This window comes from Rhamphochromis longiceps, linkage group LG4, assembly GCF_057381845.1.
Source record: "Rhamphochromis longiceps isolate RC_006_pf linkage group LG4, R_longiceps_female_GT1.1, whole genome shotgun sequence".
Classification (NCBI taxonomy): Eukaryota; Metazoa; Chordata; class Actinopteri; order Cichliformes; family Cichlidae; genus Rhamphochromis; species Rhamphochromis longiceps.
Genome location: NC_140560.1, coordinates 38,969,875 through 38,995,929, shown reverse-complemented (window position 1 = coordinate 38,995,929; position 26,055 = coordinate 38,969,875). Strand labels below are relative to the sequence as shown.

The window sequence follows — 26,055 nt, the reverse complement described above, 5'->3', positions numbered from 1 at the left end:
ACTAGGGAAGTTCAGGAGATTCTGCATGATGCCAACATGGCACCTCTTTTGCCCCCTATTGGTTCAGAGATTTTTAAACGATTCACACCAGCATCACTGGAGGAAATCCAACGGCGCCATGAAGCTGAAGAAAAGGAATGTCAGATAAGAAAGGAGAACAACATTGAGGTATATAATATACTGACTGATCAGCTAAGGATAAGTAATCAGGACTCTGAAAACATATAATCCATACTCTGGCTGTGCCACAGATTGCAGAGGAAGATCTTCCTAAACCAGCCAGTGACCTGGAGGCCGGAAAACCTCTTCCCCTTATATATGGAGACCCACCTCCTGAGTTTCTCAACACCCCACTGGAAGAGTTGGATCCTTTCTACCAGTCGAAGAAGGTGTTTTTGTTTAAAGAAATATATGTTTGAACATAAGGATGTCCATAAGTGTACAACACATTTCTGTAATTGTATTATCATATCTACGGCCATATGTTCTGAGCCCTCAGGTGAAGAGAGGAGCTGAACTGCCAACTGATCACCAATTGGTGGTGAGTTGGATCAGGTAGCAGGGGCAGATGCCAGACACACCTGGCACACCCAAATATATCATGGGGGTGTGCTGGAAATGTTCTACACCTTCATTGATTAGGCTGCTGCAAGGAGATGCAGCTGCAAAGCAGTTGATACCTCTCGTGATCCCTAATCAACATTGTGGACACCAGAGGGGAATAGAGCCACTGGGCCATTGGGCTTGGTTAGCCTGTGGGACTCCACAGGCAGCTGACAGGTACCGACAGGCGAAGGGGAACTCAGGCTATAGATGAAGCAAAATATCACAAGGGGAAAGAGGTGCTCGAATTAAACTGTTTATAGCAGGGTGGGTTGTTGCTTACTTCAGCTGACTTGGTCATAGAAAGGAATACTTTGAGGGCATCCTGAATCCTATTGGCATAGCTTCTGTAGAGCTAGCAGAGTCTGAGAACAAGGGAAGGAATTGGGCTTAGTTAGCCTATTACTAGAGGTGAGTCACTGACACAGTTAAGCAGTTTCTTGGAGGCCTGGCTCCTAGGGTGGATTAGGTTCACCATGAGTTTCTAAAAGCCCTGGATGTTGTAGGGCAGTCACGCTAATGGTAAAAACACAGCCCTTTTCTGCGGTGCCAAGGTGCCACGTTCCCAGCCACCATCGATGAGTCAGAGACCCCCGGGAGAATTGGTGGGGGCGCGGGAGATGTCGTCAGTAAGTCGGGAACTATCGCCTGGATGCTGAAGCTCCTGGTAGCCAGGAGAATGTGATCTGCTTCTTCTGCAAGTGAGTGGTAAACCTTCGCAGCCAGCAGTGCTCTCACTGTCAACGTAAATGAAGACAGAAAACCAAACAGCAGTGACTGAAGTTGGAGGACGAATGCAATTTTTTTTCCACACAAAGAGGGTTCCCGATGGTTAGGAACAAATGTAATCACATGGCAGGATGCTGTTAATGGACCAATTTTCAGTCAGGAGAACAACTGCAATAGAAGGTTAGTCATTAACATACTGCTGCATGGGCTGGGCTGTAGTTACATTGTAAGGTTTTAAAAACTGAGCTTAAAAAATGAATAGTAATGGTAAAATCCGAGAGAGGCCGACAGTGATCACTGACTGTTTTAGATTAAATAAAACAAGATACAAAGAGAACACGCTAAAAACACAACAGCCTTAATAAATGCAGAGTAGTTTGGACCCAGAAGCAGGATTCATCAGGTCATCACTTAATGATCGGATATTCCACCCTCTGTGAATGGTTTAATGCAGTACAGTTGTTATTATTATCACTCGTCACATCCTGTTTATGACAGTTAAAATAAATAACATTCATAAGAAAATTGTCTGTGTAAACTGTATCTGGTGTTTATTAGGCCGATACTACTGTACTTTAATGTAATTGATAAGGATAGTACTCCAAGAGCCATATATTTTATGAGGTGGTACTCATTGTGAAAAGCTTGAGTAGTAAGGCATTCCTAGTTGACACACCTGCAGCACAATGTGGAGCTCTGGGATGGTTCCTCTGGATTGGCAGACTGGGAAGGTGGTCCCCATCATTATGAAAGAGAACTGGAGGGTGGATGCTCCACCTATACAGCGTCTTGAGTTTTCCTGGAATTGTTTATGTCAGGGTACCAGAGACAAGAGTTCATTTGCTACTAGAACACTGGATTCAGGAGGAGCAGTTTTTGTCATGGTTGAAACAATGGACCAGTTCTTTATCCTCTCGAGGATATTTGAGGTTGTGTGGGACTTTACCCAACCAGTCTACATGTTATCATTTGATACTGATGGTGAGAAACACCATACCACCTGTCTGCCTGTCACCTGTGTCTCACCTGTCTGTCTCTCTGCAGACCTTCATTGTGCTCAGTAAAGGAAACGTGATCTACAGGTTTAATGCTGAACCCGCCTGTCACCTGCTGAGTCCATTCAACCCACTCAGGATCTTAGCCATCAAGGTCCTCATTCATTCATATCCTTTACGATAGTTTGCACCCTACCTGCATAATGTCACAGTATGCCTTTATGACAACAGGATGACATTTTTTTTCTTACAAATAAAACTTTATTCAGTCTGTTCATTATGGTAACGATTCTGACCAACTGTGCGTTTATGACGATGAGTGACCCACCAGCATGGAGCAAGACAGTCGAGTGAGTTCATGCACGCGCGCACACACACACTCTCTCTCTCTCTCTCTCTCTCTCTCTCTCTCTCTCTCTCTCTCTCTCTAAAGTGACATCACGTTTCAGGTTATTGTGTGGGGGTTTTTTCATGTTTTGTGGCTGTCTGAGACCCTGGAGTATAATCGTGGGTGGGTCTCTGCAGATGTCTCTATGACACCACGTGACATGTTTATCAGTGAGCACAGAGATTCTCAGAAAGCTGAGAGAAAGATCCTGCAACAGCTGGAAAACGTGCTCTGTGTCATGGTCCTGGGCCATGTTGGCCCAGTATTCTTAGTTTTCTTGTATGTTTGTATTTTGTTCCCTATTTAGGCCATGTTTCCTGAGTTGCCCTGTTGTGTTGTTCCCTAAGTGTTTTCCCTTCGTGGCTTTTACCCCCTGTGTGCCCCTCTGTGTATCTGTGAGCCCTCGCCTCTCCTTATGTTTTATTCCATGTTTCCCCTGCCCGTTATGTCTAAGTTCTCCCCGTGCTCTCTCTCCCCCTGTGTGCCCTCTGTGTATTTATGAGCCCTCGTCTCCCTTTGTGGTTGTTCCATGTTTCCCCAGCCCGTTATGTCTGTGTTTTCCCCGTGCTCTCTCTCCTCCTGTCTGAACCTCTGTACTTCCTGTTTGACTCTGCCCGTCTCCCGTCAGTGTTATGTTCACCCCGCCCTGTCTCGTTATGGTTATCTGTGTCAGCTGTGTTCCCCGTGTGTTCCCACTTTCCTCGTTAACCCTCTGTGTATTTCTGTCTGCGTCTCCCTCTGTTCGGCGTCGCGTTCTCCCTCATGCTGTGTGTGATTCCCCCTGTGTTTCCTGGTGAACTTTATGTTAGTTTTTCCCAGTTTAGTTTTCCTTTTATCTTTTGTCGGCAATAAAGCTGCATTTTGAGTTTATCCCCTGAGTCCGTGAGTTTGCATTTTGGGTCCTCATCCTGCCTGCCACACAGCGACCATGACACTCTGAGGGAAATGTTTTGGAAAAAACCCTTGGACTACCCACGTTCCCTCTTTTGACTTCTTGTATTCCAGCAGCGATTCTTAGTCTCAGCAGCTTTGGTCATTTGGTTGTTTAGTTCGCCCCAGGCACGTGGTTACAGTACCATGTTGAAGTCACATGACACATAAAAACAATAATCAAACATTAAACTAACTGAATCAAAGTTTCTTTGATTTAAATCATAATTAAGTGTTACAGCTCTCCTTTACTTTCCTCGTTTCACTCTGCAACCTGATTTCTGCTGGAAGAATATATGTAAACTCTCATTTCCCTCCATGAAATGTGATAAGAAAAAAATCCTGATCATATTGTAAAACTTCAGCAGAGGAAATCCTGTTTAATCGTGAAAGTAAGAGCATGCATATATGTGAAGGCAACTCTTAGTTTGCTACAAAGCACAAGGACTGGGTGCTGAAGGTCACTTGGTCTGATGAGTACAGGTTTACCTTGTTCCAGAGTGATGGAGACATGAGAGTAAGAAAACAAGTGGGTGACGTGATGCATCCATCATGTACACAATATCACTAGTACCTGCTATACAAGCCAACCTGATCAGCTGAGTGAGATGGTCAGGTGATGAGAGGTGAAATGTCCTCACAAAACTGTCACTTTCTTTCCAAACTCCACCATGACCTGGATGACCGATACCTACACAGACATATGTAATGGTCAGAAATCCAGTGTTAAGTCCAGTTGGGGATTTTGCTGTGCTGCTATAATACCCTGCTGATATGAGTTTTATGTTTTTTATTTTCTCTGTTTCCTTGTTGAACAGATATGTGTTCACAGGCATCTACACATTTGAAGCATCTATCAAAGTTTTGTCTCGAGGATTCTGCATCGGAGACTTCACCTTCCTCAAAGACCCGTGGAATTGGCTGGACTTCATGGTCATCAGCATGGCGTAATAATCAATCATACATTTGATGTATTAATCAGACAGCATACGGTTCAGATGTAATTTTATTTCATTTTATTTGGCAAAATGAAAAAAAGAAGCCTCAGAAGCAGCTTTAACTGTAAAAGCAAAATATTTTATTTTAGATGGAAGCTATTTATATTCCATCTTCATAGTTAAATTTCAAACAACATTTAGTAATTAAAGGAAGATGATGCAAGTGACGATGATTAGAATGATTACAAAGGTGAAAAAAATTATGAAAATAGTGACGATGATAAGAGATGAAGGTGTTGATGATGTGTCTATTCCAGATATTTGACGGAATTTGTGGATTTGGGAAATGTGTCGGCATTGAGGACATTCCGAGTTCTTCGAGCTCTTAAAACGATTACCGTCATCCCTGGTCAGTGTGTGTGTACATGACTGGATTTTGGATGTTAAGTGCACCTAAAAAACAAAAAACGTGTTTAACCACCAAAAAACCAGCGATTTTCGTCTCCCTGTAGTGATGACTTTGATGTTTGTGATTAGACTTTAACACCCATCCAATCCGCAGGTCTGAAAACAATTGTTGGAGCTCTCATCCAATCAGTGAAGAAGCTTGCTGATGTCATGATTCTGACAGTTTTCTGCCTCAGTGTCTTCGCTCTGATTGGTCTTCAGCTCTTCATGGGAAACCTGAGGCAAAAATGTGTCCTGATGCCACCACCATTTCTTAGCAACCACACGTCAGACAGTAATCTTAACACCAGTTTCTATGGCAATGACACTTACAGCAACAACACGGGAAGCAGTAACTTTGACTTCTACGAGTACATCAACAACCCAGGTAGGAATACTTTAAGGGTTAGGATTAAGCTTCTCTGAAGAACATAGCTGTAACCCCAGTCTGTCTGTCACAGAGAACCATTACTACTATCCTGGTCATGCTGATGCTCTGCTGTGTGGAAACAGCTCTGATGCTGGGTATGTTAACATAATGATACAAATAATAGTAAATGGCAATAATAGTAATGTTAACATGAGCACAGATGATGACAACAATGTGTCCAGGGTCTGTCCGGATGGTTACGTCTGTATGAAGGCAGGGAGAAACCCAAACTACGGCTACACCAGCTACGACACTTTCGGTTGGGCGTTCCTGGCTCTTTTCAGACTCATGACTCAGGACTTCTGGGAAAATCTGTTCCAGCTGGTCAGTAACTCGCTGGTCCACTATAGGCTGTTTCCACAAACTGTAAAAATGGACACATCCTCCATGTAGAAAAAGCTGCATACTTTCCAATCAATCAGGAGCCATTTGGTCTCTGCGAGAAAGTAAACCGACTACTTAACTGGCTTTTGAGTTCACTAAACTCTTTCCTAATGAAAACTGATGTTTGGATAGAAGCAGTTCACACCAATTATCTCAAGTCACTTGAAAATCGACACCCTACAATATTAGAGAGCACTCTGCAGCAAAATGCTCTATTAGGATGCTGTTATGGCATTTAAGATAAGATGGGACCTGATTGTTTAAGACCTTGTATGTGAGGAGCATGATTTTAAATTCATAATAAATGTAACCCTCTCAGGCTCAAATTAAACTTTTTGTTGCTAATGCACAACCAAGTCCTGCAGTGGTACTTCTGAGTAAAACAAACTCATAAAATATGTATGTGGGGTAATCAGGTTGTTAGTTTTTAACTGTTGCAAATCGGCAACGCCTGCCTTGAGAGGGTAAACAGGGAGCTAATGAGGAGAAGCCAGTATGGGGGAAATCAGCTCTCTTTATCAATATAATGTGTCTGTGTGTGTGTGTGTGTTTATTGTAGGTTTATTCATTTGTAAGGAACCCCATTAGCCTCCACAACAGTGGTTTCATGTCTTCCTGGGGCCCAAACCATCGAATACAATCAAATTTAAATGTCTGTGTGTGTGTGTGTGTGTGTGTGTGTGTGTGTGTGTGTGTGTGTGTGTGTGTGTGTGTGTGTGTGTCAGCCTGTATGTACACAAACCTCTGCATCCAATTCTTGTTTTTTAAAGTGATTCATGATGTGTGACATACAATCCTTCACTGCAGTTCACCGATACCATCAAAAGCCCTAAAATACTATGAGATTCATGCTCATGATGAGTGGATGGAAACTTCTGGCCGATGACTACTCTACTGATGATGATTTAAAATATTACGTAGCTCCATCAGACCTGTCGTGACTGATTTTCACTTCAGTTCTTGTGTAATTTGGCATACTTCAGGCTTTTCACTCTGTTTCCCACAACATTGGTTTGTCCCTTGAGTAAAGAGCTTTGTATGAGTTAATGATTTATAGGTCAGAGTTCAGAGGCTCAATACACACAAGAAAAAAATTTCATTTGAAAATGGTCAGGGACAAGGACTGGATTGAAAATGGATGAAAAAACATCCAATGTAAAAAGAAGAACTTTGAAAAAGCTTGAAAAAACGTGAAAAACTATTGGTCAAGAGAATTTTTTAAATTACAAGACAATCTGGCTCCTTGGAAGAAACATATGGAGAACTGAGGGATGGCATTTGGACATTACATCCATTTTTGAGATACAGTCTGTTTCCTGACTTCCCATGATGCACTGCCATGTTACGTTTCATTCGGTTTCTAACTTTCTCAGAATTTAGGATGAAAAATATTTGTGTGACGTTTGAAATATTTGACAGCTTGAAACAGCATAACTGTAGATATAAACATCATAAAGAGAACAAATACACCTGTGTGACGTCAGCACAGAGAAGGGCCATTTACCATTTTACCAAATAAACACAAAATAAATGAGTGCAGAATTAAATGAGAACATAAACAGGGCAACAGTGTCATACATAGGGCTGCTCGATTATGGCAAAAATGATAATCACGATTATTTTCACTGAAATTGAGATCACGATTATTTGACGATATTTATTTAACCCTTTAAGACCTACTATAGAACCAAGTCCACCAGAGCTTATATTATTTTTTTTACATGCTGTAGTGCCATTTGTGGGAGCATTTCAAGTTGCTATACATCAATACAACTGTTATAGCCCATATTTTAATAATATGTATGCATTAAGTCCATAGTAATTACATAAATTGCAAAAAAGTGCAATAAACTACAAAAAAAATTGAAAATCGCTTTTGTTTTGTTTACATATATTTCTACTTGGAGAAATTTAAGAGGTTTATCCCTCAAAACTTTAAATACAATAAAGTTGCAAAAAATAGTTTCCCACCACAGGAAATTTATTTTGAGTGTCTTCATAGTTTTATTTTGGAGATACAGCAATTTTTATATATTGCAGGAAAAACAAAAAACAATCCTATGATGCAAATTTGCAAAGAAAACAGCATGTGCATCATTTCACTGTGGGAAGTGTTACGAACAGCTGATAGGAACGGCAAAGCGTGTTTCTGGAATATTATGTTTTTGTTCCTGCAAGCGCTTTTTATGCAATTTTTGCAAAGCTATATGTGGAACGAAACCGTGACCGAGGACAAGCTGATGGCATCAGATGTAAGTACAACTCCTCCGGTTTCATATGCAAAACAAATTATTGCGCTAGCTTACACGGTTCAGGTTCTACAGGGATTTAAAAATAGTTACGCAAAACGGAGCGTGCTGCTCTGACCGGCTTTAAAGGGTTAACAATGACTTTAAAAAAATAATATAAAATAGTGTGCAACACCACTGAAGTTTTTTTTTTTTAAACTCTCTTTTCAACCAACGGCAGTCACTCTCCAAATAACTTCTGCTTAGCTTTCCGAGCTTCCCTCGGGTCCTCTTAATCAGCGGTCTCCAACCTTTTTTGCGCCACGGACCGGTTTATGCCCGACAATATTTTCACGGACTGGCCTTTAAGGTGTCGCGGATAAATTAGGGAGGGGCTAATAATCGGCTCAGTCATTTTTAATGATCGTTGAAAGCCCAGATCGTAATCGTGATTAAAATTCGATTAATTGAGCAGCCCTAGTCATACATCTTATATATTATGAGACAAACCAAGAGCCAAAGCACATACAGCAGTTCCGCCCACCTGTCCTTCTTTTGTTTCTATGCAGACTTTGCGAGCCGCCGGTAAAACCTACATGATCTTCTTTGTGGTCGTCATCTTCCTCGGGTCATTTTACCTCATTAACCTCATCCTGGCTGTGGTCGCCATGGCGTACGCCGAGCAGAATCAAGCCACCATCGCTGAAGCCAAACAGAAGGAGGAGGAGTACGCTCAGATCCTGGAGGCGCTGAAGAGGAGAGAAGAGGAGGTCTGATCACTGGCATGAAAACTTGCACAGGATCATTTAAACACAGCTGAATCTTTGTTTCATTACAGCAGGCAACCAGGACGGCAGAGCTGTTAGAGGATGCAGACCCAACACTGCAGAAGAAAAATTCATCTACAGATTTAAACAGCCACAAGCTAGAGCACAATGCAATGGAAGGTACATACACCTGTGTCATGTTACCTCTAACACAGAGCCTGTGGGATGTCCTGTCATTATGACCAACCAGGCCAAACTGTTCAGAGGTAGACGTTGAGCACCTTGCGGGAAAAACGAAGCTGGTCGTTTTCATTTGAATGGTCCCTATGTAAAGTCTCTTTAAAAGCATTTTGAAGTCTCTGGTAAAATCTCTGTGCTATACTAACAGTGTTCAGTGGCTCTGTGGTGTAGTGGTTAACACCTGGCCTTATACGTGAAAGATCTTTGGCTTGAAAGTGAAAGGAGGCACGAAATTCATCCTCAGTGAGTCCCAAGTTAGCATAAACCCAGATAAACATGAGGGTTCAATCATCCATCTGTCTTAAATCACAGCTGCTGCAGCTGAAAATACCAACCTACAGTGTCCAAATAGCATCATCTCCAATGTTCATAAATGTCTATAGTAATTGTTCAGCTGCTTTCAAATACATTTGGTCTAAAATGTTTATAGGCACATTAATGAGCTCAAATCAATTACAGCTTTCATGTATTTCCCACAAACAGCAGAAACATGTTAAACCAAAGGTTGAATTTAACTTTGAGCTACTGCTATGCAGCAGAAGGTGAAATAAACAAAGACTCCAGAGGAGAGATTTAAACCACAGTGGTAATGAGTAATAGCTACAGCAAGAACAAGGGAGATGAAAATTAACCTTCTTCACCTGGAGATAGAAATTCAGTCTAAATTTTTAAACAATCTCACTTGACTTCTGATCTCTGGCTTGTGACAGTATGCAGGGAAAAAGCATAACACAAACAGAAAGCCTTCACTGTACTTATAACCTCTGTGAAGCTCTTTGTCTTACAATGAACACTGCATAAATCCCATTTAATTGGTCTGTGACATTTGTATGTGATATGTGCACATCTGGACCTTTAGAGAAAATCTCAATAAAGCTCATGCTTCACCAATCAGCTGTGACTTTCAGAATTTGAGGATGACCAGAGGCCGTGTCCTCCATGTTGGTATGTGTTCGCTGACATCTTCCTGAAGTGGAACTGTTGTGGCTGTTGGCGATGGCTCAAGCAGTGGCTCTTCATCATTGTTATGGATCCATTTGTGGACCTCACCATCACCATCTGCATCGTCCTCAACACTGTCTTCATGGCTATGGAGCATTATCCAATGACAGAGGAGTTTGAGGAGCTGCTGAGTGTTGGGAATCTGGTCAGTGATAGAGTCATACAATGTGATCCTGATTAGATGCATTCAGCTCACATGAATGTTACACTCTGTTAAACACAGTAAAGATCTTAACATATTTGGATGTCTGACCCCTCACCTCTAAACCCCCAGGTCTTCACAGGTATCTTTACAGCTGAAATGGTCCTTAAGCTTCTGGCCATGGACCCGTATTACTACTTCCAGGTCAGACTTTGCGTTTGTTTACTGATGATTCACAACTGTTCCTATAGTAACATTTTTGTACTTTTTGTCATGGCTGTAGGTGGGCTGGAACATCTTTGACAGCATCATTGTCACCATGAGTCTGGTTGAACTGGGATTAGCTAACGTTCAGGGCCTATCAGTGTTACGCTCATTCCGACTGGTCAGTGCATCCTCATCATTGTCATTACCATCATCACTTACTCAGAAAGTGAATGAAAAATGATATTAGAATCAGAATCAGAATCAGAATGGGGTTTATTGCCAAATGTTGAGCAGGTTTACAACATTAGGAAATTGCTGCGGTGCTTCAGTGCAAACATAGTGTCATAAATAGCACTTAAATAGACATGGAAAAAAATAAAAGTAGGGATAAGAATTAAAAGTGCTACGTGGAAAGATATGTGCATGAGATATACATGAGATATATACATGAGAATAAGAATTAAGAGTGCTACGTTGAAAGATATATACATGAGTGCAGGTGGTGATCAGTGCCAAACATGGAATGATGCAGTGAACACAGCGTAGGGTCATGTGTTAGTGGTGGGAACAGTCATATGGTTATTGTTCATGTGTCCAACAGCAGAGGGGAAGAAACTGTTCTTATGGCGAGAGGTTCTGGTGCGAATGGACCGGAGCACTAATGGACCAGATATTAGTGCTAGTCTGTCTTCTCACCCTTATCTCACATGCCTCTTCACCTTTACAGATGCGAGTATTTAAGCTGGCCAAGTCCTGGCCAACCCTGAACATGCTGATAAAGATCATCGGGAACTCGGTGGGGGCTCTTGGGAACCTGACTCTGGTTCTTGCCATCATTGTCTTCATCTTTGCTGTCGTCGGCATGCAGCTGTTTGGGAAGAACTATAAAGACTGCGTCTGTCGCATTGCAGAGGACTGTGAGCTTCCTCGCTGGCATATGCATGACTTCTTCCACTCCTTCCTCATCATCTTCAGGGTGCTGTGCGGTGAGTGGATCGAGACCATGTGGGACTGTATGGAGGTGTCGGATCAGACCATGTGTCTGATTGTCTTCATGATGGTCCTGGTTATTGGAAACCTGGTGGTGAGTATCTGACTAGAAAGTGCTTTTTCCCAAATCAGTTTCTTATTGTTTCAGGTTTTGAAAGTCAAAGGTATATGGTGACATTTACAGAAAGGCAAGCAAAGACGATAAACCCAGCGTTTTTGTTTTAACACAAGCCTCATCAACCATTCACAGCAGATTTTTTTTCCATGCTCTTTCTATCTAACATTCACATGCATTGATGCATCAGAAATTAACCTGAGGTTAGTATCTTGCCCAAGGAAATTTGTCATGCACATTGGTGCACATTGGTGCACTGGTGGTGAGATGCTAAACAAACCTGGTGTACCCAAACATGAGGGTGCACTAGGAACGTCTGACAGAGGCCCAAATCCAAAAGCTCTTCAACTCCCACCTCTGGCGGAGTTTTTAAGGCATTCTAATGGAGGTTGGTGACATTGAGTTCCATTAGATCATGTTCCACACCTCCACACCATTGCTGTGGTTACTGCAAGGGGCTACGGCTGCAAGGGAAACACGGAAGATCAAGGGAGCTGTCAGGCTAAAGGAGGTGTCTTATTGGGCTTGGTTAGCCTGTGGGACTCCAGAGGCAGCTGACAAGTGCTGGCAGGCTAAACGAATTGGGCTCTGACAGTGGCTGATGCAAAAACTTGGGCGTGGGACGAGTTTGGTGAGACCATGGAACAGCACTTTTTGACGGCCTCATGGCGACTCTGATAAACCGTCTGATGACTCACACAACTGGTCCGTGGCTATGCCCCTGGGGTGGACAAGATTTGCCCTAAGTTCCTTAAGACTCTGGATGTTGTGAGGCTCTCTTGGTTGACACGCCTTTGCAATGTTGAGTAGAGTCCTGGGACAGTGCCTCTCATTTCCCTTTGTGAAAAGGGGGAAAAGAGGGTGTGCTCCAACTACAGGGGGATCACACTCCTCAACCCCCTGGGACTCACTCTCCAGTATCTATGTCGGGATACTGGAGAGTGAGTCTGTTCATTTGTTGAATTTTGGGTTCAGGAGGAACAATGCCATTTTTCTCCTGGTCACCATCACAGGATACTCAAGGGATGTGGTCAAATGCCTTCTCCAAATCCACAAAAACACATAAATAGGAATTATGAGTTGTACATTAGCTTGCCACAATTGCTTTGAGGCTGTCCAAAAGTGCTGTTCCATGCTCTCACCACACTCAAGTTTTTTGCATCAGACACTGCCAGAGTCCAACTTCATTTGAGCTGACTTTGGAGCTCCACAGGCTTGCCAAGCCCAGGCCAAGTAGATTTAAATCTGCTTCCAGAGATGATAGCTAAATGCACCCACAAGATGCCAGTAAATCAAAGGATGACGTAAACAGGCAATGAGAGAAGCTTTGTGACAGAACACTGAGATGTGAGGCGAGAGACAGCTTTCATGTTTTGGTTTAATTGATATTGATTTATAGGTTTTACTGAGCAAGCAGTGCCTGTCTTGCATTCACTGATAAAACTGTTATTTTTTCATTCTGAATGTGTTCCTAAATTAGTTTCTTCTTATTTTAGGCCATGAATCTGTTTCTAAAGCTTTTCCCTTTTGTTGCAGGTCCTGAATCTGTTCCTGGCCTTGTTGCTGAGTTCTTTCAGTGGTGATAATCTAGCAGCTCCAGAAGATGAAGGAGAAAACAATTTACAAATCGCCATAAACCGGATTAACCAGGCTGTGGCCTGGACCAAGTTCTGGATCCTGGAACACATCTGGGCTTTAGTGAGAAATAAGAAACAAGTCAACCAAGACCAGTCCAGTGGTACAAGCCATGTTTCAGATGTTTATTGTTTATTAGTGTTATGTGTAAAGAAAAAAAGCTTTAAATTGGATTTAATGTCCATTTACTTTAGCAGTCAGTTGTGAGGAAGACGACACAATGATGAAGGAGGTATTACCTTTGACCTTTGTGACCTCAGATGAACCAGAGCCCCATGACAAAGCCTCTAGCTTTAACCATGGCATCCTGACCAGTAACTACCATACCATTGCATCCCTGCGGGTCCCAATAGCCGAGGCTGAGTCCTACTTTGACATACGTGAAAATGAAGAGGAAGAGGAAGATGACCTGGATGGAGAAGAGAAGTACTCACAAGTAATCCCTGTTATTGTTCCTTTCTATTCTATGGACCTTTTTTCACAGCAGCATGATGCAGTAGCTAGTATAGGTAAACACAGGTAATTTAGGCTCTGCTCCTGTATTAATGTCATTAGTGTTGGATTAGTTTTAGTAATTATGTATTAGTGTTGTCTTTATCAAAGTTTAACTGCTCTCTTTTTGTTCAGGGCAATATGTCATCAGTCTGCAGTACTGCAGATTTTCGTCCTGAAGTCCCAAAGGAGGAAGATGAAGAAACAAACACGCCTGTGGACTGCTGCAGCGACAGTAGGCACATGCATGCGTTCATAGACACACATTAGCGTTTGTGATTATAAGGTGAAGCGTTCCTTGTGGACCGACTGCAAAGTTAAATGTGTGCTGTGATTTCATTGGCCAATTCAAACACTGCATTTGTTTGTTAATTGATATTTCAGAGTTTTACAGTGGCTGTCCACTCCTGGACATAGACACTTCCCAGGGCCGTGGGAAAGTCTGGTTTAATTTCAGGAGAACTTGTTTCACTATTGTAGAGAACAACTACTTTGAGACATTCATCATATTCATGATCCTGCTGAGCAGCGGTGCTCTGGTAAAACCTTCATTTCTTCTTCTGAGTTTTTTATGTTTTGTTCTGCTTGTAATATTTTTGTTTTTTTAATCCTCATAATTCTGATTGCTGCTCAGTTTTCTCAGTGCTGATTGGTTTGTTTTGATCATGTGACTGAGCAGGTCAGAAATGACTGGTTCGTATTTGTACAGTGATTACTAACCTGTGGAGACAGTGTGGGCAAGCACATGTTGGCTACTAATATGTCTGCTTCAGGTTTTACAGGTGAGATATAACAAATACCCCTACATGAACACACGACAACTCAAAGAAACACCTTTTAATCAGCATTCAGCATCAAGTCAATTAAACTTTTATGAAGCTCAGTTTCAAGCTGCTTTCGTATTATTGAAATTACTGTTCCTGGAACACTAGAGGATCAACAATTGACTGGCCCACACGCTTGCCTAACCCAAATGTGATAGAACACAACCGGGACGTTATGTTTCAATCCATCCAACGCCACCAGGTGGCACCTCAGACTGTCCATTAGCATCATCTTATCAGAAAGAGGCTCTGACATTGTCACCCATGCATACAACACAAACTACGGAGTGCCATTTGTTGGTTGCTGCAATAAAATTTCAGCAAAATAGACCAGCCTGCTGCATCCTTTTTTTTAGTTAGATTTTCAGGATGTTGTCTGTAGGTAGGTCTGGGATGGCAGGTTGTAGATGCGTCCTTGATCGAACACTGCTGATTTAAATGGCTAAATGACCTCCTCAGCATGTCGTGAAGTTCTCCAGAGGCCTGGTAATGAACTAATCATGTGATTCAGGTGTGTTGACCCAAGGTGAGATCTAAAACCTGCAGGACACCGGCCCTCGAGGCCTGGAGTTCGACACGCTTGATGTAGGTTGATAATTTTAATTTCTATCAAACATTGTGGCATCCTTTCACTTCTAACACATTACCCAGCTCTTATCGGTACAGATATCCAGTGTGGTTTTTTTCCAACTGAGGACTAATGTGTTTTCACAGTGGTCCTCTAACTTTTATGAGCAGTGTACAAAAATGGGTAAGGTTCAAACTTTACTTTTTCACTATGTAAAATGTGCAACTGGAACTTCTTGTTCAGAAACGGATTATTCTGCACTTCCATTCTCCTTTTCATTTGAGATGATTAGGCTTTAAATAAACTCAGAATTTAAATGACAGGTTAACCGAGAGGTCAGGTTTGAATGCCTGAGTGAGTGACATGATAAACTCTTAGTGTTTGTAACAAGTGTTCTGATGGTGCCATCACCATCAGTTTGCTGATGTCTGAAACTGAAGAGAAATACCATCTTAATCTTGAAAATACCTTTGCCTGGAATACCTGGAACTACCTTAAAATACCTGCAAGATACAATCCAAAGTGACCTGTGAGCTCTTTGGTGTGATCAGAATGGAGGCCTTTTTTTAAAAATAACTCGCCGTTTAAGACAAAAAGAACCAAGTCCTTTACTGTTGAGCCATTTTTTTTGTATTTTAGCAAATGAGTTTGGTAAAATTATCAGAGGAATAAACTAAAGCAGTATAAAACTGTTTGTGTCTATCAAGTGTAGAAAGTAGAGATGGCACGATACCACTTTTTTATGTCCGATACCGATACCAATATCATAAATTTGGATATCTGCCGATACCGATATGAATCCGATATAGTGTTTTTTAATCAACAAAACTGTTTTTTAAATATCTTGCTGCATTTTGTATAAGTTCATACTCAAGTTTAAAACAACAACTACACTAAAGCTATTCTGTTATACCTGTATGCAAAAAAAAAAAATTTCATAGTTCAGCAATACTGATCAATCTAATAAACTTAAACCTACACCATCCTCCCTATTCTGGTATTTTAAAAAGTACTTAAAAAGTAATAGTTACTATATACAATAATGGACTTCTATACATTTTACATCAGATTAAAACTTTGGGTGTCAGATAATTATTTATTAAAAGCTAGACATTTTAAATGAGAATAAGAAAGAAAAGTATGTCTTTGTGCCCCCTTTTCCCTGTTCATGCCCTATCGGCCCCCCTGGCTAAACTTTGCTAGATCCGCCCCTGGAAAGTTACCAGCCGTCAGCTACGTAGAAAAAGATCCTGGTGTAGAAAGTAATAATAAATAAATTCTAACAACAGCTGATCAAGCTTAAACGTGCTGCTGTTGTTCAGCCGCTGGTTTCCTCTTTCTGGTGCAAAGTGGGCCAAAAGCAAACAAGAGACACGGACTCGCGACAGAAAAGCCGATCAGCTGATCATTAAGCAGTTTCATGATTGAAGTAGCAGCCGGAGAGCGAGAGGCAGTCGCTTGTTAAGCTTAACGTGGGAATGCTTTACAAACATTCAGAGATGGACTTACACACTTGCTTTACTTCTCTCGGGGATAACTTTGTCGGAGATGAAATGCCGGGTTGCTAGCGAAGCTCCAAATGCTATCCAGACCACCGACAGGTCCTGCATGCCACAGCCGCTCTATCACGTGATGCATACTGCTCCGACGTGCTAACGTTCTGAGGTGAGTTACGGCGTGTTGCAAGTTTTGTGAGGTGCTTTCGTGATATTTAATGGATCGGATTAAATTTTTTATTTTTCTCCGATATCCGATCCAGTAATTTAGGTCCGTATCGGACCGATACCGATACGTAATATCGGATCGGTCCATCTCTAGTAGAAAGCACTTTAATCTTGTTGAAAATGTCTGTGTTGGTTTATTTTAATAAATATCACTCTACAAGCAGATGCACTACACAGTGAACTCCTTTCCATGTGGTGACTAAAGCTGATTTGAAAACAGGCTTTTGAAGATATCTACATGGAGCAGCGTCGGGTCATAAAGACGATCCTGGAGTATGCGGATCAGGTGTTCACCTACGTGTTCGTGGTGGAGATGGTTCTCAAGTGGGTCGCCTATGGATTCAAGACCTACTTCACCAACGCCTGGTGCTGGCTTGACTTCCTCATTGTAGATGTAAGAACAGAATGGATGATTACCAAAGATGCTGTTGATGTTTATCTTTTGTTTTTCTATGATACAACTGACAGACATTATGAAACATCCCAGATTTCTATAAACAGGAATGTGAACACGGGAGGTTAAAAATTCTACTTCAATTTCACTGAATCAACAACAGTCTGCCTGTTTGACCCACACAGCATTCAGTCACTGTTCCTAGTGTTTTTGCAGCTTAAGTTAAACACACAATGCTTCATGTACTTCACACTTGTCTGCCAGTCCCCGATGTCTCTAAAAAAAGGAAAAGAGTTCATCAAGCTCATTTCCGCCACCTGGAACTTTCCTGGCACTGCCCCTTGAGCCCGCGGCACCACCCCTCCACTGGAGTGGAGCTAAAGACCTCTGCCTTACCTCCACATATTTTAAACAAAACGAGGGTTTCTACAGACACAAACATGGATGTCCATGGCTCCCTGGTGTCTCCCCAGACACTTGCATATAGTTTAATAAGGAGAGATCATTAGAAGGATTTGAACATAATTTATTGATGTTCAGAATTCAGTTTGAGGTATTTGGTGGTTCGACTACAATGGCCCATCACAGCAGAACGGAATCCCACTGGTGATAGGGATTAGGGCTGGACCCCTAGGAATCTTGACGCTGGTGGTGGAAATGAAGATGGAGACTTGAATGGAGGCTGAGTCATGAGAGGTGTCGATGGGGAGGAGGAGGGTTGTACCAAGGGGTCTGCAATGGAGTGGGTACACAGTGAGATTTATAGTACCCACAGCAAAGGCTGATTGGCCTGAAGAAGGTTGGACAAAAGATGACTGGACTAGAGCAGTGATGTCAAAATCAGCTGCACAGTGTGGGAGAGTAAATGAAAGCCTAGATTAGCCGCAATGCCGGGAAAACAGACAGATATGTGACTACAGATATTCCTTATTGAACTTGTGCATAAGCTTCATTAGGGAGACTCCACCACAGTAATAAGGACAGGTTTCCATTCCTCCAGGTTCATGTCTAAACTGCTAATAAATCTGAATATTTCATATAGACTTCTGTTCATGCACAGCTTGTTTTAAATCAGAACAAAGTGTTTATTCTGGGGTCCTCACACCCTGTGGCGTAACAGTCTACTTTAGGAGGACATTAGTACTCTGACTTCACCACCAGTGTCATTTGTCTTTCAGGTGTCTCTGGTGTCGCTAACAGCAAATATCCTAGGATACTCTGAGCTGGGAGCCATCAAGTCCTTGCGGACCCTAAGAGCTCTGAGGCCCCTGAGAGCCCTCTCCCGCTTTGAGGGGATGAAGGTGGGGCTAGCACATGTCTACAACCCTGTCAAGAGGGTCTCAGGGTGCTAGTAAATTTGTGTTTGACTGGTTGCTTTCTCACTGCAGGTGGTGGTTAATGCTCTGGTTGGAGCAGTCCCATCAATCTTCAACGTCCTCCTTGTGTGTCTGATCTTCTGGCTGATTTTCGGCATCATGGGCGTGAACCTGTTTGCAGGAAAGTTTTATTACTGCTTCAATGAGACATCGGAAGAGTTGTTTCTCCCTGAGAGGGTTGACAACAAGACCCAGTGTTTGGCTCTGATTCAGGAAAACTTCACTGAGGTCCACTGGAAGAACCTGAAGATCAACTACGACAATGTTGGAATGGGCTACCTGTCTCTGCTGCAAGTGGTTAGTCTGAACACCTGTGACTTCACAGAGAAATAACCCAATAGATCAATACAGAATAATTCTACTGACCTCACTGATCAGATATTGCTGTCATGATGTTTTGTGGGTCTTTACCTGCTGATTCTTGCAGTAGATGAACAGCTGAAACTGATGTTCAGGACTTTTGTCTTTCAGGCCACATTTAAAGGCTGGATGGATATCATGTATGGAGCAGTAGACTCAAGAGAGGTCAGTTGTACTGAAACGATTACTGAGACTGTGCTGATACCGATGCACAGATCTCCTACTTGTGAGCAGATTTGTGTATTTAAAAATGAAGTCTGACGGAAAGGGACGAGAATTTTTCATGTCAGAACGTTTCGTTGCTTCTGAGTTATTGTGGTTAGTCGGGTAAACCTAAGAAAAACATTTAAGCCATCACAACAATTTAGCTTATTTCATTTTGTTGGATTCCTAAACAATGCCCTTTAGGCGGGAAAGGAAATCAGATATCTAATGGCAACCAGTGTTGGGGAGTAATGGAATACTACATGTACTGGTGTTACGTATTTAAAATACAAAATATGAGTAACTGTATTCTGTTACAGTTACCATTTAAAAGATGATATTCAGAATACAGTTACTTTGTTGAAATAAATGGATTACATGGCGGTCTTTTCCTGTTTCATATGTTTGGCTATGCTCTCTCTATTTTTGGTAATTCCACGCCGGTGGAAACCCAAACAAAACACGCATTATGAGGCTCAAATGTCTATGTCTCTATCTCGCGGCCCATGTCACCTCTACTTGTGGTCCGCATAATAACGTGAAGAAATATTATTTTAAAATGTATTATTCAAAAAATGATTTAATATGAATGCAATAGCAGAGTGTTACAGTCATAGCCCTAAAGAATGTAGCCTGATGGGCAGTGTAGTCTGTGCTGCAGGGAGAATGGACTGCCATACCCGTTATGTGTCTGTGAGCGCGAGGAGGGAGAAAAAGGAAAGGTACGAGCTGTCATCGAGCAGAAACGGGAGCTGGAAGCATGTAAATATAATAATAACCACTGCAGCCAAACAGAGAGCCTGACGAGCCCAGCTGTAAGTAAGCTATTAAGACTCGACTGTACACCGTGTTCGTGTTTTCCTCTGAAACAATAAGCTCTGTTGGAGCAGTCTTTCAACGCCTCTCTCTGTCTCTCGCTAGCAAAGTCGACCTAGACAACAAAGTAAAGCTAGTTTTCAGCTACGAGCCCGACACGAACCCGACGTATTAGCCAGAGGTCCCTTTACTACGGTTCGGAGCCGCGGACCTGTTTTATATACGCGTGGAATAGTTTTCTATACGAGATCGCTGCAAAAAGTGCAGCCTTACCTAATGTCCACCTACTGTTACTCATTTATATTAAGATTTAAACATCTAGTTGGTGTGACGAGTAACCTTCAGTAATAGTAATAAATCACACAGCAATAGGACATTCATGTAGTTGTAAAAAGCATGATAATATATTAAGTAATCCAAAGTATTCAGAATACGTTACTCTCATTGAGTAAAGTAGCAGAATACGTTACAAAATACATCTTGGGGCATGTATTCTATAGTGGAATACATTTAAAAAGTAACCTTCCCAACACTGATGGCAACACCCTAACCCCTGAAATAGTGTCCCCAGAGAATGACATCACTCAACAGTTTTCATTCTCACCCTGACCTTTATCTTGGTTACCATGGTTACATTCTTGGGAGCGTAGGTGGAATCCCAGCCAATGTATGAGGACAACCTGTACATGTACCTGTACTTCGTCTGCTTTATCATCTTTGGCTCATTCTTCACCCTCAACCTTTTCATCGGAGTCATTATAGACAACTTCAACCAGCAGAAAGCTAAGATAGGTTTTTACTCACTGACATCAATCATTTATTACTGGATTTCTATTTGCCAGCTGACTGTGTGTTGTTTTTTCTTTACATGGGAGGAGGTGATATTTTCATGACAGAGGAGCAGAAGAAGTATTACAACGCCATGAAGAAACTGGGCTCTAAGACACCTCAGAAACCTATCCCACGGCCTGAGGTCCGTTTGATTACTCCCTGTGAGCAGAAAACAGGATTTAAACATTTGGGATGGAGCAAGATTTAAATGGTTCCTTTATTTTTTGTGTCCAGAATAAGTTTCAGGGTCTGGTCTTTGACTTGGTGACCCAACGTTTTTTTGACGTTCTCATCATGGTGTTGATCTGTCTCAACATGGTGACTATGATGGTGGAAACAGATGAGCAGAGCAAGGACAAAGAAATCATCCTTTACTGGGTCAACCTTGTTTTCATCATCATCTTCTCCACAGAGTGCGGTCTAAAGATCATCGCTCTGCGGCAGCACTACTTTGCCGTCGGCTGGAATATCTTTGATTTTGTGGTGGTTATACTTTCCATTGCAGGTGAATCCATGTTTGAGGAAACTGACAATATTTAATATTTTTGTTTTTTAATTCACACGTTAATAGAAGAATCTCATACTTTCTTTTCCCTTTCCACCTTCTTTCTTTTTTCCTTCCTTCCTTCCTTTAGGCCTTCTCCTTGCTGACATCATAGAAAAGTACTTTGTATCACCTACGCTCTTTCGTGTGATCCGATTGGCTCGTATTGGCCGAATCCTTCGTCTTATTCGTGGAGCCAAAGGGATCCGGACGCTGCTCTTTGCCTTGATGATGTCCCTTCCTGCTCTCTTCAACATTGGTCTCCTTCTCTTCCTCATCATGTTTATTTTCTCCATCTTTGGTATGTCTAACTTTGCCTACGTGAAGAAGGAAGCGATGATTGACGACATATTTAACTTTGAGAACTTTGGAAACAGCATGATCTGCCTCTTCATGATCACCACATCAGCAGGATGGGATGGACTGCTAAATCCCATCATGAACACGCCCCCAGACTGCGACCCAGACTTTGAAAACCCAGGAACGACTGTCAGAGGGAACTGCGGCAGCCCAGCATTAGGCATCGTTTTCTTCACCACGTACATCATCATGTCCTTTTTGGTGGTGGTTAACATGTACATTGCCATCATCCTGGAGAACTTCAATGTAGCTACAGAGGAGAGCAGCGACCCACTGTGTGAAGATGACTTTGAGATGTTTTATGAAACCTGGGAAAAGTTTGACCCCGATGCCTCACAGTTCATACATTACAGGTGAGTCCACCTGTGTTTTAGTCTGGCTCTAATCTGAGATGTGGTGTTCTCTAAAGACCTGTAAGAGTTAAGTTCTGTGGATTCTAATGTGTTCCTCAGTGAGCTGTCAGACTTCTGCGATGCTCTGCAGGATCCTCTGAGGATTCCCAAACCCAACGCTGCCACCCTGATCCAAATGGACCTGCCTTTGGTACCCGGAGAAAAGCTGCACTGTCTGGACATACTGCTTGCTCTCACTGCACAGGTAACCTCACCTGCTCACATTTACAGCTTATTCTATTGGATCTTTATTATATTATACTATATTATATTACATTTATAGGTTTTAGGTGATTCCGGGGCCATGGATGCTCTAAAAGGCAACATGGAAGACAAGTTCACAGCCAACAACCCATCCAAGGTTCTATTCTATTCTATCATAAAGTCTTTACCAGTGTCATGTACAGTTCTTGGGAGAGTTTGCACATGGGCATATTTAAGTACCAGTAATTGGTTTCCTTTCAGTACTGCTTTGAATTTGTGTAGAAGCTGTTATTACATCTGAGACCTGTTTATAGCTTAGCTTCATGCTTAGCTTGTCTAAATTTTTATTTCATGTTGAGATGTCTAACGGTCACACAAAGCTCTCATATATATGTAAATGACAAGTGACAAATGAATCTGTGGAGAAATCTTTGGAGAAAAGAAAAAAAATGCAAAAAACGTAAGTATGTTTGATGTGTCAGTCAGAATGAGTATGTTCTTTGGTCAGACCAAAGACCCAGATAAACAATCTCATAAAATCAAAACTTACATGTTCTGGCAACCAGAGTTAGAGTTAGGATTGGTGTCTAATGAGGTTAAGATGGTTAACCTCTGTGTCACGGCCTTTAAGCTTCCAAACAGAATAATCCAAGAAAAGGCCTGAGGTGGCAGCAGGTGGTTTGTTTCAGAACGCACTTCCAACGTGACTCTTTGAAAAATATATGCTGTTTATTTCTTGCAAAATTATGAACCAAATAATTTCTTACAACTTATAAAACAAAACAAATTTCCCAAGTGTGGGACTAATAAAGGTTATCTTATAAACAAAAGTTAATCTAATTCCACAAGTTCACAGAGTGGTCAAAAAATCATTTTAAAAACGCTCCCGTCTTACCAGCTGACAACAAGGAAAACATTTCCACCAAGCATGCTCTGAGTTAATGCGAGGGTCCAAACAACTTTTCCAAAATTAAACTTTTAATTACAGACTTTAATAGGGAAATAGCTTAAGTATGTTATAATGGATAAAAATTATGATTCACAAGAATTCAACAAAAATGGCCACAACACATTTCTGTCCTGATGGGAAATGAAGAGACATTTTTAGAAGGCGATTCGTGGGCTCTTCATGTGTCGGTGAACATGCAGCAGATCAAGCTCAGTGTTTTTGTAACAGAGCAGCATTTTTATCTGTTCATATTCAGTTTCTGACAAGCTGTCAAAAACATTTTTGACAGCTTGTCAGAAATATTATTTGTCTCTGATGCTGTGATCATTATGACATACAGGAGTCATATGAACCAATCAGCAGTACTCTGCGGAGGAAACAGGAAGAGGTAGCAGCGACAGTGATCCAGAGAGCGTACAGGAAGCACCTCCTTCAGCGGGGCAAGGTCAAACGGGTATCCTACAAATACGGAGAGAAGCTGGACGGACGACAGGACAAGCCACCAGAGACAGAAGCAACTCTTTCTAAAGGACTGAGTCAGCCGTACAGCGGCAGCCACGAGCAGACGGCTTCAGGTCAGGTGCATCCCACCCGGGTAGAGCTTCAGAGCGAGTTTGTTCTCCGCGCCGCCCCGCCGTGCAGCACTCATGAGTTTGTTCAAGATGAGAACCTGAGGGAATCTGTCGTGTGACAGCACACCTGTTCCTCCAGTTTCTCCTCTCACCTGTGGAAGCTGCAGCTGGCGTTCTTTCTACAAACTCAGCAGAGACTCTGTTTTTCCGGTGTGTTCAGAGGTTAACACCTTTGTTAATGCCCTGTGTGACGTCAAACTTTGCAGGTGACCCTGATTATTGATTGTTTCTGAGTCACCTCGATCGACTCAAATGTTATGATGGATGTGTTTGATATTGTATCTGAAACTGCCTGAGACAGTACTCATTAATTCATAACAGGCATGTGCTACTAACCTGAACCTAAGAGCTGACAGTCAATGAGAGTACAGCATGTTAGCAGGTGAAGAAGTTCTGGTTAAAGTAGTTCAAATATAACCACATGTTTACCTATTTAATTAACATTTCATCAACAAAAGACTCAACCTACAAGTTGTTTGTATTCCCAGTTCTTAATACTTCCAGTTTGTTGAATGCAGCTGCAGGTGCTTTCTTTACGCAAAATCAAAGCTTCTGCAGAGTTGATAAAACGGGAAGTGTTGTTTTACTGGCTGAGGCAGCTTGTTTGCTGTATGCTGACACTGTTCCTGATTGGTGAACATTTCTGACACACTAATGACATAAAAGCAAACACCCCTCAAAGACTGCTGCACACCTTTTTAATAAAACATGTCCATGTACCTGGAAATGAAAAGAAATAAAACTGTTACACTGAAAATGGACAGCCAATAGGAACAGGCTGTTTTTGTGATGTAAACAGTGTTTATTCACTGAAGAAGAAGAGAAGTAATTTCTTTTTTCTCTTTTTATGGACTCTGCTGAGTTTCAGTGATCCTAAAACCTTTGTCTCTTCTCAAAATACATTTATGTTGTTTTTTTACAGACTTCACTTGCAGGTGAACTTTGTCAAACTGTCTTCTTGTTGTTAAGAAACTTTTGCTTCATGTGGTGGATGAGTCTCAGCCATCTGAGTGGTCAGTTGGATGGAGGATAGTTGTGACCTGCAGTAAAACAAAGCTTCTGTAAGTGTTGTCATGACGTTTATGTCTGTACATATCAATAAAGTTTTCCGATTCGCAACTGCACTTTCACCTGGACGCTAAGTATTCACACCTTCAGATTTCTCTTCCTGTCTGGCTCAGAGGCGACAGCTGCTGTCGAGTCTAAATGGCCAAAGTTCAAAGAGAAAGACAAGAAGAGCAACAGCTGACCAAGGATCTCACACACACACACACACACACACACACACACACACACACACACACACACACACACACACACACACACACACACACACACACACGTGTTCTGGTGTTTGTGAGGACTTCCCAGGACCTTGACCCTGAACTTGAACCCAGTCTGAACCTTTAAAGCATTGCCTGGGGGCGGGGTCTTCAACTTACTGTTAATTAAACTAATTTAAGGTTAGTCTGTTTGCACTTACCGATAATGACTTCAAATCTATTTTAATCATGTGAGCAGTAAACTGTTGACAGAATAAGTTTCTACTCTGTCGCCCCCTGCTGGACTTACTATGCTACAGCCCCTTCTAAATAAAAGCACGAGGCACAAGCAACCAGTTCAGTGGTTAATAAAATGCATCGGGTGACATTATAATGTGTGAATGTGTGCGTGAATGGGTGGATGACTGGATATGTAAAGCGCTTTGGGGTCCTTAGGGACTAGTAAAGCGCTATATAAATACAGGCCATTTACCATCATTTATTTATAATCTTCTGACTGATTACAGAATGAATCCAGTGCACACCTGGTCTCTGCTCAAGGCCACTCACATATTCACTGCGTCTCTATCTCCATGGAGACAAGATGCTAATTAAGATGAATGAGTTTATTTCCTAACAGTTTAAATATTGAAGCTGCAGGAAGGTCACACAGTGACAGTTTTATAACACACACACAAATCGTTAATAATCATGAACAGCTTTCTGTCCCAGCCCGATAAACCAACACCATTCCACTTGGGTCGTGTTAATGTTCATTAATAAACTACTGACTGAAATCTGAAGACGGGCCTGTAAAAGAAATAAAAAGGAAGAGTTTTAATAAAGTGTTGCTCTCAGCTCGGTTTGCAGGAGCTTTGTCAGGTGTGTTTCAGCCTTTAGGACGATCATGGATGAATCTGATGGCAGTCACAGAAATCCCAAATGAATGAGGA

General features: G+C 41.9%; 1 protein-coding gene across 2 annotated transcripts; it reads left to right on the top strand.

Moving 5' to 3' along the window:
• Positions 1-24,983, top strand: scn4ab (sodium channel, voltage-gated, type IV, alpha, b). Of its 2 annotated transcripts, XM_085404974.1 has the most exons (30): positions 1-168; positions 252-389; positions 2,377-2,495; positions 2,588-2,677; positions 4,464-4,592; positions 4,901-4,992; positions 5,146-5,418; positions 5,492-5,555; positions 5,643-5,784; positions 8,642-8,842; positions 8,911-9,019; positions 9,988-10,226; positions 10,356-10,427; positions 10,507-10,608; positions 11,158-11,514; positions 13,072-13,273; positions 13,365-13,606; positions 13,798-13,897; positions 14,047-14,201; positions 16,999-17,172; positions 18,351-18,473; positions 18,561-18,845; positions 19,020-19,073; positions 20,579-20,720; positions 20,804-20,901; positions 20,994-21,264; positions 21,395-22,016; positions 22,116-22,260; positions 22,339-22,416; positions 23,549-24,983. In XM_085404974.1, the coding sequence occupies exons 1-30, from the start codon at positions 37-39 to the stop codon at positions 23,897-23,899; spliced, it is 5,301 nt and encodes a 1,766-aa protein (XP_085261100.1). In that variant the 5' UTR covers positions 1-36; the 3' UTR covers positions 23,900-24,983. The 2 variants fall into 2 exon arrangements, with proteins under 2 accessions (XP_085261100.1, XP_085261099.1); XM_085404973.1 differs by lacking the exon at positions 1-168 and having other exon boundaries at positions 322-2,495; positions 20,579-20,716; positions 20,797-20,901.
• Positions 24,984-26,055: the final 1,072 nt, after the last annotated feature.